The sequence below is a fragment of the Canis aureus genome, chromosome X, assembly GCF_053574225.1.
Source record: "Canis aureus isolate CA01 chromosome X, VMU_Caureus_v.1.0, whole genome shotgun sequence".
In the NCBI taxonomy this organism is placed as follows: Eukaryota; Metazoa; Chordata; class Mammalia; order Carnivora; family Canidae; genus Canis; species Canis aureus.
In genome coordinates, this window is record NC_135649.1 from 1,872,915 (window position 1) to 1,891,460 (window position 18,546).

The 18,546-nt window shown below is 46.9% G+C and overlaps 1 protein-coding gene across 2 annotated transcripts in view; it reads left to right on the forward strand.

Moving 5' to 3' along the window:
* Positions 1-18,546, forward strand: part of TEX28 (testis expressed 28) — a 42,750-nt gene that overhangs the window by 23,148 nt on the left and 1,056 nt on the right. Inside the window, exons 1-4 of one of the 2 annotated variants that reach the window (XM_077889424.1) lie at positions 263-656; positions 6,475-6,574; positions 11,076-11,806; positions 18,290-18,425. In XM_077889424.1, the coding sequence (XP_077745550.1) occupies positions 616-656; positions 6,475-6,574; positions 11,076-11,806; positions 18,290-18,425 (1,008 nt within the window). In that variant the 5' untranslated portion in view covers positions 263-615. Of the gene's footprint in view, positions 1-262; positions 657-6,474; positions 6,575-11,075; positions 11,807-18,289; positions 18,426-18,546 lie in introns of those variants that run through there. The other variant, XM_077889425.1, reaches the window with a different exon arrangement.

Genomic DNA, 18,546 nt, shown 5'->3' on the forward strand with positions numbered 1-18,546 from the left:
CTTCACGCTCTTCACAGTGTTACAATGGTGAAGTTGCGCTGTAAGCAATTCTATCGCAAAAAAAAAAAAAGAAAGAAAAAAAAAGCCACCCTAGAATTGTACTCTTTGTTGGTCCCCTAGGCTCCAAAGCAGCCCTTCCCCGGGTAGGCTTTTTAGCAGATGCGGAACGCTGTCCTCAGACAGTGTGGTGTCCTTCTGCTGACCTCTGTCTCTCTAGAACCTTCCGTAGGGCAAGCCACAAGCTCCTTGTGACTGCTGGCGTGGCGTTAGCCCAAAGCTAGCCTGCAGCTTTCACGATGGAGCTTGTCTGCTGGGAGCTCCCAATCTCAAGGTCACAATGTAGTCTCAGGGAGCTGGTCCCCTTGACTTGGAGGTGATCTTACAAAAACCAGAAAGGCTCCCCCACAGTGTGACACCCGCCCCCAAGACACTATATCCTAAGTTCAACTGCTGTGGAGCATCTTTACTCGAAGCTGCCGAGCTACTGGGAGCCCTCGATCGCCCCTGAATGCGGATGGGCTCCCCCGCCCCCCGTTCCTGTTGGGGCAAAGGGTATATCGTTGACAGTGTCACCTGATCCGGCCTGGGTGCTCATCAACGACCTGTACGCCTCGGATGACTGAGGGCCCGTCTCCCCACAGCCTCAGCAGCACTGGGTATCGTTAGTCTTTCTAACGCGCCGCCTTCTCACAGACCAGAAAGTTCTTTTCGGTCATTGCTTTGATTTACGTTAGCCAGATAACCTTGTAGTTGCACGTATTCTGTGTGCGTGTTGCCATCGGTGCTTGTCCTTTCTGATTTGTCTATTACTGTCCTTTACTGGTTTGATGCTGGGTTGTTGGAGCTTTTCCAGTTTGTAGTTTTCCGCGTCGATGAGCCTGTTCTCCATCAGACCTATTGCAAATCTTGTTTTCACGACCTGTTGCTTTTGGGTTTTCATTGATTTTTGATTTTTTAGAAAAGGTTTTATTTCACGGCTTCTCGCCCTTTTGGCTAAGATCAAGTGAGTAAAGATTTTATTCATTTGAGAGGAGGGACGGAGCGGCACGGCGGGGGAGGGGCACACGGGCTGGAGAGGGAGAAGCAAACCCGCTGCGGATCGGGGAGCCCCACGCAGGGCTGAGCCAGGACCCCAAGATCATGAACCTAACGAAAGCAGACGCTTAGTGGGCTGAACCACACCGACTTCCCCCAGCCTGTTGCTTTTTAAAAATGTTAAGACATATTTTAGTTTTATTTTATTTTATTTATTTATTTATTTTTTTAATTTTTTTTCATATTTTAGTTTTAAGAAGTGTTTGAACTGAAACCTAAATGGTGCTTTTGATTTTTATGCTTTTTTTTTTCCCATGGGGAGGTTTGAAAAAAATATTTTTAAAGATTATTTATTTATATGTTCACGAGAGAGGCAGAGACACAGGCAGAGGGAGAAGCAGGCTCCAAGCAAGGGAGCCCGACGCGAGACTCGATCCTGTGACTCCGGGATCACGCCCTGGGCCGAAGGCAGGAGCTTAACCATTGAGTGACCCATGCGGCCCTGAAAAAAATTTTTTTAAATAATAGGCTCGGGGCACCTGGATGGCTGTTGGTTAAGCAGCTACCTTTGGCTCACTTCGTGATCCCAGAGTCCCCTGCTCCGTGGGGAGCCTGCTTCTCCCTGCCTCTGCCTCCTTCTTTGCCTCTCATGGATAAATAAATAAAATCTTAAAAAAAAATAAGGTCCACGCCCAACATGCATCCCAATGCTGAGCTCAAACCCACAATCCTTAGATGAAGACCTCAACTGAGATCAAGACTTGATGTTTGACTGAGCCACCCAGGCACCCCTGAAAACTTTTATGTAGTAAAATATGTAAATCTTTTTGTTTATGAAATTTTAGATTCAGTCTTGTTCAGGAAGCTCTTCTTCACACACAGATTGTAAAAACACTATTATGTCCTTCTAATGCTTTTATTGTTAGATTTTTATGTTTAGTTCTTTATTTTCTCTCCTATTGTATATGATGTAAGGTAGCACTGTAATTTAATTTTTTTCAAATAGCCAGTTGTCCCAAGCGAATATTTATTATTTGCTTTCAAAATTTTTTTTTGCGGGAACCCTGGGTGGCACAGCGGTTTAGCGCCTGCCTTTGGCCCAGGGCGTGATCCTGGAGGCCCGGGATTGAGTCCCACGTCGGGCTCCCGGTGCATGGAGCCTGCTTCTCCCTCTGCCTGTGTCTCTGCCTCTCTCTCTCTCTCTCTCTGTGTAACTATCATAAATAAATAAAAAAAATTAAAAAAAAATTTTTTTTGCTATTCCTTTGCGTTTTCTCTTCCAAATTAATTTAGGAAGCAATTAATTTAAGAGGCATAAGATATTACCACTGGGTTTTTATTTTTATTTTTTATTTTTTATTATTATTTTTTTATTTATTTATGATAGGCACACAGTGAGAGAGAGAGAGAGGCAGAGACACAGGCAGAGAGAAGCAGGCTCCATGCACTGGGAGCCTGACGTGGGATTCGATCCCGGGTCTCCAGGATCGCGCCCTGGGCCAAAGGCAGGCGCTAAACCGCTGCGCCACCCAGGGATCCCCACCACTGGGTTTTTAATTGGGATTTCATTGAATTTATAGGTTGTTCAGAGGGCTGACATATTTATGGTATTATTCTCTTCAAGGTCATAACATAGAGTCATTGATTATTACACCTTATTGTCATCCTATTTTATTTTATTTCATTTACTTTATAGAAATATTTTATTTATTTATTCATGAGAGACATACAGAGAGAGAGGCAGAGACACAGGCAGAGGGAGAAGCAGGCCCCACGTGGGGAGCCTGATGCGGGACTCGATCCTGGGACTCCAGGATCATGCGCTGAGCCAAAGGCAGATGCTCAGCCACTGAGCCACCCAGGCGTCCCTGGCATCCTATTTTCTATTTCCTATTTACCCTAATTTCTTTCTTTCTGTGCCTCCTTTCCTTCCTTTTTTTTTTGGATTAATAGAATTCCACTGTTTTTCTCCCCTTGGTTATTTGGATGTTATGTACCTGGCTTTTCTTTGTGCTGGTTATCTTTAATTTTTCCACCAACATATTCTCTCAATTTTGAGAGCTTTTTTTTTTTAAAGATTTTATTTATTTATTCATGACAGACACACAGAGAGAGGCCGAGACACAGGCAGAGGGAGAAGCAGGCTCCCTATGAGGAACCCGATGTGGGACTCGATCCCAGGACCCCAGGATCGTGACCTGAGCGAAAGGCAGACGCTCAGTCACTGAGCCACCCAGGTGCCCCATCAACTTTGAGTTTTTAATGATATCTATATTTATATCTAAATTCCGCAATAGAGGGGATCCCTGGGTGGCGCAGCAGTTTAGCCTTTGGCCCAGGGCGCGATCCTGGAGACCCGGGATCTCTCTCTCTCTCTGTGGGACTATCATAAATAAAATAAATAAAAGTAAATAAATAAATAAATAAATAAATAAATAAATAAATTCCGCAATAGAACCAATCATTAATAACTTTTAATTTTCTCTATTTCTTACTTCCATTTTATTTTCTTTTAAGGATTTTACTTTTAGGGGCGGCCCGGGTGACTCAGTGTTTTAGTGCCGCCTTTGGCCCAGGGCCTGATCCCGGAGACCCAGGATCCAGTCCCATGTCGGGCGCCCTGCGTGGAGCCTGCTTCTCCCTCTGCCTGTGTCTCCGCCTCTCTCTCTCTCTCTCTCTTTGTATGTGTCTCTCATAAATAAATAAACAAAATTTATTTATTTTTTTTTTTTTTATTTATGATAGTTACAGAGAGAGAGAGAGAGGCAGAGACACAGGCAGAGGGAGAAGCAGGCTCCATGCACTGGGAGCCCGATGTGGGATTCGATCCCAGGTCTCCAGGATCGCGCCCTGGGCCAAAGGCAGGCGCCAAACCGCTGCGCCACCCAGGGATCCCAATAAACAAAATTTAAAACAAAAGATTTTATTTTTAAGCAACCTCCACACCCACTGTGGGGATCAAACTTACAACCCTAGGTCAAGAGTTGCATGCTGGATGGACTGGGCTAGCCAGGCGTTCCCTACTTCCCTCATTTTTTTTTTTAAATCTTTATTTATTTATGATAGTCACACAGAGAGAGAGAGAGAGAGAGAGAGAGGCAGAGACATAGGCAGAGGGAGAAGCAGGCTCCATGCATCAGGAGCCCGACGTGGGATTCGATCCCGGGTCTCCAGGATCGCGCCCTGGGCCAAAGGCAGGCGCCAAACCACTGCGCCACCCAGGGATCCCTCCCTCATTTTTTTTAAAGAAATATTTTATTTCTTTATTCATGATAGAGACACAGAGAGAAGCAGAGACACAGGCAGAGGGAGAAGCGGGCTCCATGCCGGGAGCCCAATGCGGGACTCGATCCCGGGACTCCAGGATCAGGCGCTGGGCCATGCTCAGCCGCTGAGCCGCCCAGGCTTCCCTGGCATCCTATTTTATATTTTCTATTTACCCTAATATCTTCTTTCTGTGCCTCCTTTCCTGCTTTTTTTTGGATTAATAGAATTCCACTGTTTTTCTCCCCTTGGTTATTTGGATGTTATGTACCTGGCTTTTCTTTGTGCTGGTTATCTTTAATTTTTCCACCAACATATTCTCTCAATTTTGAGAGTTTTTTTTTTAAAGATGTTATTTATTTATTCATGACAGACACACAGAGAGAGGCCGAGACACAGGCAGAGGGAGAAGCAGGCTCCCTGTGAGGAGCCCGATGTGGCATTTGATCCCGGGACCCCAGGATCACGACCTGAGCCAAAGGCAGACCTCAGCCACTGAGCCACCCAGGTGCCCCATCAACTTTGAGTTTTTAATGATATCTATATTTATATCTAAATTCCGCAATAGAACCAATCATTAAGAACTTTTAATTTTCTCTATTTCTTACTACCATTTTATTTTCTTTTAAGGATTTTATTTTTAGGGGCAGCCCGGGTGGCTCAGTGTTTTAGCGCCGCCTTCGGCCCAGGGCCTCATCCCAGAGACCCAGGATCGAGTCCCACGTCGGGCGCCCTGCAGGGAGCCTGCTTCTCCCTCTCCCTGTGTCCCTGCCTCTATGTGTGTGTGTGTGTGTGTGTGTGTGTGTGTGTGTGTCATGAATAAAATATTTTTTAAAAAAAGATTTATTGCAAAACATGTCAATCCCTGGTTTCCTCCCACTTAATTGTCCACTCCCTAGAATCAACCACTTTCAATCCTTACAGCTGCTTCTTTTGGTATTTACCCCCAATTCTCTAAATTGTTTTTGGTTTTGTTTTTAAGGATTTTATTTATTTGAGAGAGAGGAGAGAGTGCATGAGTCGGGGAGAGGTGCAGAGGGAGAGGGAGAAAGACAAGCAGACTCCCCGCTGAGTGTGGAGCCCCGACATGGGGCCCGATCCCAGGACCCCGAGATCCCAACACAAGCTGAAAGCAGATGCCTAACTGAGACACCCAGGTGCCCCTAATTATTATAAAATAATTTATAGTGCTATTTTTTATTTTCATGTTTTAGGAATTATTGATCAGGTTTTAATAATAATAATAATGTAGCTCTTTCTCACCCCCCTCCAATCCTTCCCATACAGTTTGCAGTGATCTGGGTTAGAGCATTGGTGTTCACATTATCAAGTCCATGGAAACCCTGGTTATAACTGAGCCATCACTCGGATGACTTTTCTTTTCTTTCTCAATGGTTCATTTACCTTAGACTTAACACTTGTCTCCCCCCACTCCCACGTTGCTTATTCTCAACTGTTTATCATCGGCCAGCACTTCCCCCAGCTGTCTACATCTCCTCTCCAGCTGGCCAAAGATGCCCAGCATTCCATGTGTTTCTTTCCCTTGGAGTGCTCTCTCCTGGAACCCCCCCACTTTTTTTTAAGATTTTATTTATTTATGAGAGAGAGAGAGTGTGTGTGTACGAGCAGGGGGAGGGGCAAAGGGAGGGAGGGGGACAAGCAGATTCTGTGCTGAACCTGAACACAGAGCCCAACACAAGGCTTGATCCCAGGACCTTGAGATGATGACCTGAGCAAAAACCAAGAGGGACACTTAACCGACTGAGCCACCCAGGCGCCCCTCTTCTGGAGCCTTTTGACTTGCCCTCCAGCTGACAACCTGGGCACCCCTTCCATCATCCAGGAGATTCCATTTGCTTCCTTTTGACCTGTTTTATAGATCTCCTCCCTACCTCTTTCTTAGGTTCCTCTCTGGTTGCAGTGGTTCTCCTTCTCTAGTAGCTTCCAGAGAAAGAATGCAGGCGAGGTAAACGATTTCAGCTCTTTCATGTCTTTAGTCTAGTCTCACAACAGGTAGTTTAGGTGTAGAATTCTAGGTTGGAAAATCATTCCCCCCACCCCAAGTTTGGAGGCATTACTTCATTGCTTTCTTGTTCTCCAGTGCTTTGCTGAAAAGTCTGAGGACATTGACTTCCAATTATTTGAATGTGATCTATTTTTTTTTCTCTCCAACAGCTTTTCTCTCAGCAATTTGAAGATATTACTCAACTCTCTTCTGGATTTCATTGATACCATTAAGAAGTCAGTTTTTAGTCTGAAGGTCATGGTTTTAAAGGTAAATAGCTTTTTAAATCTGGCTGTTTTAGGGATCCCTGGGTGGCTCAGCGGTTTGGCGCCTGCCTTTGGCCCAGGGCATGATCCTGGAGTCCTGGGATCGAGTCCCACATTGGGCTCCCTGCATGGAGCCTGTTTCTCCCTCTGCCTGTGCCTCTGCCTCTTTCTCTCTCTGTCTCTCATGAATAAATAAATAAAATCTTAAAAAAATAAATCTGGCTGTTTTAAGATTTTGTGTACAGGTGTGAACCTAATACTGTTTTCCTGTTTGGGATTTATTGAGCTTCTTGAGTTTCTGGACTTGTGTACTTCATCAGTCCTGGAAAATTCTTTTTTTTAATTTTTATTTTTTATTTATGATAGAGAGAGAGAGAGAGAGAGAGGCAGAGACACAGGCCGAGGGAGAAGCAGGCTCCATGCACCGGGAGCCCGACGTGGGACTCGATCCCGGATCTCCAGGATCGCGCCCTGGGCCAAAGGCAGCGCTAAACCGCTGCGCCACCCAGGGATCCCAGTCCTGGAAAATTCTTTGGGACAATCTCTTAAAATCTTGCCATCCCTTCATTTTCTTAGACTTTCTCGTTTCATCTTCCACGTCTTCTGATTTTCAGTGTTTTTATTTTCCAAATTTTGTGTTTCTTTGTGCCTCTGTGTTACGTCCTGGACACTTTACTTTTTAAGATTGATTTTATTTATTTATTTATTTATTTATTTATTTATTTATTTATTTATTTATTTGAGAGAGTGAGCAGGGGAGGGACGGAGGGAGAGGCAGAGAGAGAATTTCAAGCAGATTCCCTGCTGAGCGCAGAGCCTGACACGAGGCTTAATCTCACAACCCTGATATCATGATCTGAGCCAAAAATCAAGAGTTGGACGCTTAACCCCCTGAGCCCCCCAGGTGCCCCTGAATGCTTTCTTTAGCTCTGTTTTACAATTTACTAATTCTCTCTACAGCTATTTCTAGTGTGCTATTAAATCCATCTATTGACCACTTAAAAACTTTTAAAACCATGAAATTTGGCAGATGTATATAAAGGAGCAGGAAACATCAACATGCATTTTTAGGAAATAATGATAAGATGAACTCGCTTGTACTACTACTCAGGTCAAGCACCTTGGCCCCACACGTCTCTCCCAATCACACTCCCCCCTTCCACTTCAGTGGAGCCACTGTCCTGATGTTTATGCTACCAGTGCCCACACTTTTCTTTATATCTTTATAGTCTATTGCCCCTAAACAACATCCCTTTGTTTTGCCTACTTTTGAACTTTATATGAACCAAACCATACAGAGTATGGATTTCTTTGCGTTTAGCTTCTTTTATTCAACATTAGGCTTGTTCATTCATGTTTTCAAGGCTGTAGTTCATTCTCATGGCTGTATAGAAGTATATTGCTGAATATTTTACAGTTCACTTGCATCTTTTACTACTGATGGGCAGATGGGTTGCGTCTAGTAGTTGGTTATTGGGAACATTAGTGTGCCTGTTTCCCAAGGCTATTCCTATTAATACAATTGCTGGGCCATTTGGTATGCAGGTCTTCGACTTTACAATTTACCAGTGCTTTTTCCAAAGTGCTTGTACCAATTACTCTCCCACCTGGAGTGATCAAGAGTTCTTATTGCTCCACATCCTCGCCACAATTTATTGTTATTAGTTAGTCTAAGTTTTGCCAGTCTGCTAGGTGCGTGGTGGTATCCCATTTTCTGAATTGAGGTATAATTTGCATACAATGAAATACAAGCCATGTATTATAATATAATCACTCCTGATTTACACTAGGAAATCAATTGCAGATTGAAAATTGTTGTGAAGGCTCTGACAGTTAAAAAGTAGAAATAGAAAAAGAAAAGTAGAAATAGAAAGAGGCTCCACCTGTTCTTTCTTTAAAAAAAAAGATTTTAGGGATCCCTGGGTGGCCCAGTGGTTTAGCGCCTGCCTTTGGCCCAGGGCGCGATCCTGGAGACCCGGGATCGAATCCCACGTTGGGCTCCCGGTGCATGGAGCCTGCTTCTCCCTCTGCCTCTCTCTCTCTCTCTCTCTCTCTCTCTCTGTGTGTGTGACTATCATAAATAAATAAAAAAAATAAAAAAAAGATTTTAAGTTATCTCTACCTATATCTATTTGAGCATGGGGCTCAAATTTGCACCCTTGAGGTCAAGAGTCACCCACTCCACCGACTGAGCCAGCCAGGCGCTCCTCCACCTGTTTTGACCTTACGTACCTCTCCTAGCTCATCACTGTCCATTCTGCTCTGGCCCACTGGGCTCCAGCTCTGCTGCTATAGGCATCTTTATTTTAAAGATGAGAAAACTGGCCCTCAGAGTGGTTTATTAATTTTTCCATGCGAGGGACACATTCATTTGCATGACAATAGAGATTTTCACCCTGGACCATCAGCTCTAGATGAGCAAGAAATGTGTCTGGCTTCTGTGCCACGCGGCTGGCGCTCAGGAAATGTGTGTTGAATGAATGACTGAATGAATCTATCAGGATGCAAACTCCTTTCCTACCTCTTCTATCTTATTTTTATTTTTTTAAATTTTATTTATTTATTTTTTGTATAAATTTATTTTTATTGGTGTTCAATTTGCCAACATATAGCATAACACCTAGTGCTCATCCCATCAAGTGCCCCCCTCAGTGCCCATCACCCAGTTACCCCATGCCCCCGCCCACTTCCTCTTCAACACCCCCCCAGTTCGTTTCCCAGAGTTACGAGTCTATCTGCCTGGCAGTAATAAGATAAGAAGCCATATGGGTTGATGGAAACAAACTCATTCCATACTTTTACAAGAGTAGTTCTTTTTTGTTGTATATTTTTTTATTGGTGTTCAATTTGCCAATGTATAGCATAACACCCAGTGCTCATCCCGTCAAGTGCCCCCCTCAGCACGCGTCACCCAGTCACCCCCACCCCCCACCCACCTCCCCTTCCACTACCCTTTGATCATTTCCCAGAGTTAGGAGTCTCTCATGTTCTGTCTCCCTTTCTGATATTTCCCACACATTTCTTCTCCCTTCCCTTCTATTCCCTTTCACTATTATTTATATTCCCCAAATGAATGAGAACATACAATGTTTGTCCTTCTCCGGTTGACTTACTTCACTCAGCATAATACCCTCCAGTTCCATCCACGTCGAAGCAAATGGTGGGTATTTGTCGTTTCTAATGGCTGAGGAATATTCCATTGTATACATAGACCACATCTTTATCCATTCATCTTTCGATGGACACCGAGGCTCCTTCCACAGTTTGGCTATTGTGGACGTTGCTGCTATAAACATCGGGGTGCAGGTGTCCAGCGTTTCAGTGCATCTGCATCTTTGGGGTAAATCCCCAGCAGGGCAATTGCTGGGTCGTAGGGCAGGTCTATTTTTAACTCTTTGAGGAACCTCCACACAGTTTTCCAGAGGGGCTGCACCAGGTCACATTCCCACCAACAGTGCAGGAGGGTTCCCCTTTCTCTGCATCCTCTCCAACATGTGTGGTTTCCTGCCTTGTTAATTTTCCCCATTCTCACTGGGGTGAGGTGGGATCTCATTGTGGTCGTGATTTATATTTCCCTGATGGCAAGTGATGCGGAGCATTTTCTCATGTGCGTGTTGGCCATGTCTATGCCTTCCTCTGTGAGATTTCTCTTCATGTCTTTTGCCCATTTCTTGATTGGATTGTTTGTTTCTTTGCTGTTGAGTTTAATAAGTTCTTTATAGATCTTGGAAACCAGCCCTTTATCTGATACGTCATTTGCAAATATCTCCTCCCTTCTGTAGGTTGTCTTGTAGTTTTGCTGACTGTTTCTTTTGCTGTGCAGAAGCTTTTTATCTTGATGAAGTCCCAATAATTCATTTTTCCTTTTGTTTCCCTTGCCTTCATAGATGTGTCTTGCAAGAAGTTACTGTGGCCGAGTTCAAAAGGGGTGTTGCCTGTGTTCTCCTCTAGGATTTTGATGGAATCTTGTCTCACATTTAGATCTTTCATCCATTTTGAGTTTATCTTTGTGTCTGGTGCAAGAGAGTGGTCTAGTTTCATTCTTTATGAAATGAGATCTATACCAGTACAGTTGGTATTCCTTGGAAGAGAGAAGTCCAAGAACAGACAGGACAGCTGTGGAGGGAGGATTCTAGCCATCTGGGGGTTCTAGTGAGGTATAGTCATAGAGTGAAAAGTCGAGTGCTGGGGACACCTGGCTGGCTTAGTCGGGGGAACATGCGACTCTTGATCTCAGGGTTGTAACATCTATAGGTTGTGAGATCACTAAAAAAAAAAAAAAACAAAAACAAAACCAGGTGCTGAAAGGAAGGGGAGAGGGGCGTAGACGTTGAACTGGACCTCCCCAGTCTGTGTTGGGCCCGTGTTGAATGCACACATCTTGCATACATAAGTACCTGCGCTTACGCCTAAGTGTGTTTACAGAGTGAGGCAATGCCATGTCCAGTTCTACTACCTGCAGCTCCCAGAAGCACCTGTTAATGATTTCTTGTCTCCCCACGCAGGCAGAACGCGCCAAGGACCCAAGTGCAGCCGTTGCCTCCAGCGTTCCCTCACGCAGGTCCCCGTCGTCTGCTGAGGATGGCCCCAGTGGCCATTCCAATGTCTCAGACAGGGAGATGGCCGGGAACTTACAGGACACCATCAAGCACCGCATCCTCTACCTCTTAGAGCAGCTGAGAGTGGAGAAGGCCAGTCGGGACAAGAACACCGTGGGCTACCTCAAGCTGGTGTCCAAAGCCGACCGGCACCAGGCCCCCCACATCCGGCAGGCCTTCGAGAAAGTGAACCAGCGCGCCTCCGCCACCATTGCCCGGATCGAGCGAAGACTCCGCCACTGTCACCAGCAGCTGCGGGAGCTGGAGGAGGGCCACAGGCCCAGGGGCTTGGTGCTCAAGGCAGAGAGCAGCCTGGCAGGCTGCAAGAAGCCTGGCGACAAGGCCCCGTTTTTAGAACCCCCCAAGCCGGGTGGGGAAGACTGCCTGTCCACCGACCTCTCTGACATTGTCAGACACTCGCCCCTGGAGAGTCACCTCCCGGCCTTGCAGGGAGGGAAGTCCCCAGGGGCAAAGCGTGTGGCCCCACAGCGAAACCTGCTGTTGCAGAAAATGAAGGAAGACCTGAAAGAAGTCAGGGATGTGCACCTCAACCTCCAGGTGTCCTATCAGAGCCTAAAGGACAGGCATCTGATGGACCTGCAGGTGTCACTAGAGGCCCTTCAGGAAGAGAAATGCAGGTAAGGTGCAGCCCTTTCATCTGCCTTGGCTCTGGGGACAGCAGCCCCCAGGACCGTCTGCTGGACTGTCGGACTGTCGGCCAGAGAGTGAAGGGGATCAAGGACGCGGACTTGGAGGGTCGAGGGGGAGGAGCTGGTCAGTGTTTCTTTGGGCAACTGAGCCCCGCAGCGGAGGGGGCTCATGCCTACTTGCTGCCACACTCCTGCCTGGATCCTCTGCTGGCGAATGAGGCTCCGGCTCAAGGTCCGGCCCGGTGGTCCCAGAAGCCGTGGGCTCTGACCTGGGTGGTGAGAGACAGTTGTGGTGGTGGTGAGCCCAGCAGGTGGCCATCACTGGTCGGGGCGGGGGTCCTGCATCTGCTGGGATAGAATGGTATGGGAAGCAGGGTACCTCACCAGCCGTGGTCCTTTTACCTGTGCTCATCGCTGAGTCGGGGCAAAAGGTCCTGGGTGGGATATTTATTCTGAAAATGATTGGTCTTCTGGGGGGTGCTTTCTCCCCCTGTGTGGTGGGTCAATTTTATTTTCATCTAAGACGACTAAGGCCCACAAATGAGGGGGGCAAACTCAGTCCCTCAAAGGACCCACGCCATTCCCGTTTGGGCCTTTTGTCAGGTCCTGCCGGCCTTCAGCGGTGCCGCAGTCTTCCCCCCGATGCCCCCAGCCTGTTGCATCAGGGACTTCCATTGGCTCTAACCTTTCCAACAGTCTGGCCAGGGCAGGAGGGATTCACTTCGACGAATCAAGATTCCCAGTAAAGTAAGATCTCTGCACTCCCTTTGTACCTCTGTGTATGCGGGGAAGAGGCACTTGGGAATCAGTCTTCTGTTTTCACAGGGAAATGGTACCTGCGTTTACACTGCTTGACAAATCTGTAAAGGACAATTAAAAAATATTGGGGGAGCGCACCTGGTTGGCACCATCGGTTAAGCATCTGAGTCTTGGTTTTGGTTCAGGTCATGAGCTCAGGGGCATGGGATCGAGCCCCACATCAGCTCGTGCTCTGTTCAGAGCCTGCTTGAGAGTCTTCCTCCTTCTCCCTGTGCCTCCCACTCATGCTGTTTCTGTCTCTCTCTCTCTTAAATAATAAATCTTTATTTTTTTAAAAAAGATTTTATTTATTTATGAGAGACACACAGAGAGAAGCAGAGACACAGGCAGAGGGAGAAGCAGGCTCCAGACAGGAAGCCTGATGTGAGACTCGATCCTGGGACTCTGGGATGAAGGCCTGAGTCAAAGGCAGATGCTCAACCGCTGAGCCACCCAGGCGTCCGTAAATAAATCTTCAAAACATATTGTCAATTAAGATAACCAGTTGTCAAATAAGACAATTGTCAAATAAGATAATCAATCAGAATTATAGGATTCTTTTGGATGTGATTTTTGTAGGACGTGGCAACCAAATCTAAAACGTGGGGACTCTTACTGCCCTTTGGTCAAAATACCATCCATTTCCAAGGTTGGATTTTTTAAAAAGATTTTATTTATTCATGAGAGACAGAGAGAGAGAGAGAGAGAGAGAGGCAGAGACACAGGCAGAGGGAGAAGCAGGCCCCATGCAGGGAGCCCGACGTGGGACTCGATCCCGGGACCCCAGGACCATGTCCTGGGCCGAAGGCAGGTACTTAACCGCTGAGCCACCCAGGAATCCCCTCCCAGGTTGGATTTTTTAAAAAGATTTTATTTATTTATTTATGAGAGATACAAAGAGAGAGAGAGAGAGGCAGAGAAACAGGCAGAGGGAGAAGCAGGCTCCACGCAAGGAGCCGGATGTGGGACTCGATCCCGGGACCCCAGGACCATGCCCTGGGCCAAAGGCAGGTACTTAACCGCTGAGCCACCCAGGAATCCCCTCCCAGCTTGGATTTATATAAAACAAGACTAGAGCTCAGTGGCAGGTACACATGTCCCCATAAGTTTCCATACTCATTTGCCAGCAGGCCTGTTCTGTTCTTGCAAGCTCTTAACCCCTTAGCAAATCAGGATCTGCCAGTAGTTCGGGGGAGCAGGATGGCCTACCTCCCTCAGATTCCCTGTGAATTCTACAAGCTTGCACCTCTGAAAAAGCTGCCCCTACTGCCATTGGACCGTGATAGGAGTGTGAAGTAAACTATAATTGTGTTCAGCCACTGAGATTTATTTGTTGGCTACAGCGATCAGCTTACCTTAATTAATATACGTTAGAAGCAACAAAGCAGGTCTGTATGACTCAGATTTACCAGGCGACGTGGAGAATGGGCAGGAGAAGACTTTATATAACAACAGTGACAGCAGGGAACAAGTAGCGCTGTCACCTGTACTGTTCAGTAGCCCACTTTACAGATGGGGAAATGGAGTCTCACGGAGGCACAAGCGTGTCCGGCCCTGTGGCTTCCTAATCTACGTGAAGGCCACACAGGAATTCGTTGCATTTTTAAAAACATACGTCTCCCTCAGATCTTTTTAAAAACCTTTATGTGTGCTAGAGGCAGATATGACATATGTGTTGACGTCAGTGAAGTGTCACCTGGTGTCCACACTTGTGTGGTCACCGCTCAGGCCCCTGTGATTGTCGGTTCTTCTGGTGTGTCACAAACAGATTCCAAACTGAAAAGTCCTGTAACACTTCTCACAGGTAAATGTGTTTGCTTTCAAGAGGGCTTTCTTTTATTTTTAATTGAGATGAAATTCACAAAACAAAATTATGCATCTTGAAGGGTACGGTTCAGTGGCATTTAGTACATTTTCAGTGTTGTGCAACCACCACCTCTGTTTGGTTCCAGACATTTTCATCGCTCCAGATGGAGACCCGATTGCTCCCAATTCACCTTGCCCCAACCCCTGGGAGCCACCAGTGTGCTTTCTGACTCTCTGCATTTGGCTTTTGTGGGTATTCATGTGAATGGAATCATACAGTGTAGACTCCTTTGTGCCCATCTTCTTTCACCCAGTGCAATGGTTTTGAGACTCATCCACGTCGTGCATAGGAGTAGGTTCACTCTTTCTTGCTCAGCGGGATGTACAGAGGCACCACAGTTGGCCCATTCACCGGCTGCTGCCAGGAGCTGTTATGAATAAAGCTGCTAGGGGCCCCTGGGTGGCTCAGTGGTGGAGCATCTGCCTTCAGCTCGGGGTGTGATCCCGGGGTCCTGGGATCGAGTCCCGCATCGGGCTCCCTGGGGGGGACCTGCTTCTCCCTCTGCCTGTGTCTCTGCCTCTCTCTGTGTGTCTCTCATGAATAAATAAATTTTAAAAAATGTGAATAAAGCTGCTATGAACCTTCTTGCACACCAGCTTCTAGTGGCTGCCAGGCTCAGCTTATGGCCACATCACCCCAATCTTCAAGGGCAGTATCTTCACATCTCTGTCTTCACATGGGCCTCTCCTCTGTGTGTAAAAGCTCCCTCTGCTTCCCTCCTGTAAGGTGCGTGTGGCTGCACGTTTGCTCAGGAGGACCGACTCCGTCCCTGCCGCATTACCCCACTCTACCTGTAGGGCTTGATCCCTCTTACAGCTCTTCCTCTCTCTCAGACTTCTTCAGGTTGGAAGCCACCAGCTTCTAGCTCAGTTTGCTAAAAAACAGTCCTCAGGTATGATCAAGAATATACTCTTTTTCAACAACAGTAAGGTTGAGGTCATTTTGTATTAGCAAGGGCAGCCTTCACAGCTTTGGAAGATTGGGGGGGGGGGCATTTTGGTTGGCTGGTGGTCAGTCTGTCTTTATAAGAGTGTTTTTTTTTAAATTATTTTTTACTTATTTATGGTAGTCACAGAGAGAGAGAGAGAGAGAGAGGCAGAGACACAGGCAGAGGGAGAAGCAGGCTCCATGCACTGGGAGCCCGACGTGGGATTCGATCCCGGGTCTCCAGGATCGCGCCCTGGGCCAAAGGCAGGCGCCAAACCGCTGCGCCACCCAGGGATCCCTGTCTTCTTTTTTTAAAGATTTATTTATTTATTGTAGACAGGTAGAGAGACAGATGAGTGTGTGAGCATGTGGAGGGGAAAGACAGAGGGAGAGGGAGAGAGAAACTTTAGCAGACTCTGTGCTGAGGGCAGAGCCCAATGCATGGCGTTGTGGGGCTCGATCTCACAACCCTGAGATCAGGGCCTGAGCTGAAACCAAGAGTCGGACGCTTAACTGACTGTGCCCCCCGGGTGCCCCTGTAAGGGCATTTTCTGGAGTGGTCTATTCGCCTCTGCAGCTGTAGGAGTGGGACAGAGGGGGGTCCGTGACTAAGGGAGGGGCAGAGAGGAGAGTCAGCTGTGCTGCAGCCAGGACGCTGCTGCCCGAGGGCAAACAGGCTGGGGGCCAGAGACGAGGGGAGGCTAAGAGAATATCCTTCTGACTTGACATTTTCTCATTCAATCATATATTCAAGAATGCATTTAAGGATATATTTGTAAATTCTTATAAAAATAGTAATGAAGGATCTGTTTATTGACTTGCCATGGGTGAAAAGTATATTCATGAACATATGCTTGAGCATAGCCAGTAGTTTGAACGTTCTCGTGTCTGAATCCTTTGTGTAGATGGAAGGACAGGCATGGGATGTCCTTTCAAGTGGACACCATACTGCCGCCTCCTCTCTTCGGGCATTGTCAGTCCACTCCAGAGACTAATGGAATATTTCTTGAAATACTGTCATCAACCAGCTCTTGACAAATTGGCTTTCAGCAAATGATTGTTCAGCTCATTAGCTGCCTGGGGCACATCTCCACGTGAATGTCAGTCAAGTCCTTGAAGCAGGACCAAACTGACCTCCTTGCCTCACGTTCCCTGTCTGTGCGACAGCACTGTTGCTTATGCTCTGTGTGCCAGAGCCCCGTGAGCTGATCAGCCACATCCTCTATTGCTCAGTTTTCCAAAGGGCACCAGGCCCTAGCCATTCGGTGTGTCCGGGTACCTCTCCACTGCGGCAGCATCACCGCCCACTCTGCACCCATGGGACAAGCCTTCCTTGGCTCTTCCCTAAATGACAATGCTAAAAGCCACGTGGCCTCTGGCCCATCCTTCCTGATGCCCAAATGAAGAACCTCAAGGTTTTCTTTAATTATGAAATATTCCAAATTCAGGGAAAGTGTAGAGGATAACGTGGTCAAGATGGTGTATCCACCCGCGGCCTTCTCAAATCTTTACATTTACCCTGTTTACTTCACATATTATCTTATTAAGACATAAAACTTCCTTTTAATTTACTTTTTGAAAGATATTATTTATTTGTTCATGAGAGACAGAGAAGCAGAGACACAGGCAGAGGCAGAAGCAGGCTCCTTGAGGGGAGCTTGATGAGGGACTCGATCCCAGGACTCTGGGATTACGCCCTGGGCAAAAGGCAGATGCTCAACCACTGAGCCACCCAAGCGTCCCTAAGACATAAAACTTTAGAAGGTTCATTGAAGCTCTCACATCATCTCTTCCCAACCCCGCCCCCCTTCCACCCACCTCACTATCCTCATTGGGCCCTTAGCTTTTCCATGCGTGTTTTTTTGCTTTACAACTTTTATATATGGCTGGTTATATACATACTGAGTTGTGATGTTTTTTTTTTAAGATTTTATTTACTTATTTATGAGAGACACAGAGAGAGAGAGAGAGGCAGGGACTCAGGCAGGAGAAGCAGGCGGCCTGCAGGGGGCCCGATGTGGGACTCAGTCCTGGATCCCGGGATCACGCCCTGAGCCAAAGGCAGACACCCAACCACTGAGCCACCCAGGCGTCCCTTGTTTGTGGTTTTTAAGAGATCTACTGAGATATAAGTTACACGCCATAAAATGTGCCATTTTAGCTACACGTTTCAATGATCATTAGTAAATTTACTAAGTTGTACAGCCGTTACCACAATTCATTTTTTGGTTTTTGTTTCAATAACAGGTTTATTGAGATATAATTCCCATCTCATAAAATTCACCCATTTACAATCAGTGGTTTTTAGTACATTCACAGAGTTGTGCAACCATCACCACTGTCATTCCAGAACATTCTCACCACTCCAAAAAGAAACCCTGTCCCGTGAGCAGTCACTCCCCACACTCTCCACACCCCCAGCACCAGGAACCACTCATCGGTTTCTGTCTCTATGGATTTGCCTCCGCCGGACAGTTCATCTAAATGGAATCATACAATATGTGGTCTTTGGTGACTGCTTCATCCCTATAATCGGTAGACTTTTATGGAATAACTACCCCTTGCCAAACACGGCCGCTGGGAATTTCTATGGAATTTAGTAGCAGGCACGGACGACTCAGAGTTTTATTTCTACAACTTCTAGTCTATGGCTGGTCTTGTAAAGCTGTTACGAAAGAGTACGTGTCTACGAAGATACCGGAATGTCAGTGTGTGCGTGGCTGGTGTGCATCTGTGGTGTTCTGAGGCAGACCCGGAGGAGGAGGGGGAGGAAGGAGCAATCTGAACCCAAGTGTAGTCTCCACAGAGGCCTGCTCACCGCCCGCACGGCCTCTAGGCAGGGGACTTAGGGGAGAACGACTTTCTGTTTTGCTCCCAAGGCAAGCGCTGATGGAAGAACAGGTGAACGAGCACCTGCAGGGGCACCTGGATGAGATCTACTGCCTCAAACAGACTCTGGCGTGCATGGAGGAGAAAATGGCCTTTCTGTCCTATGAGAGAGCCAAGGAGATATGGGTGAGAGCCTCACAGTTGGCGGGGGGACGGGCAGCGGCCTGTAAAGAAATGGCCAGTGAGGAGGACACAGGGATGAGAGAAGCCAAGGGCGAGCATTCTGACATCCCGCAAACTAAGGGGA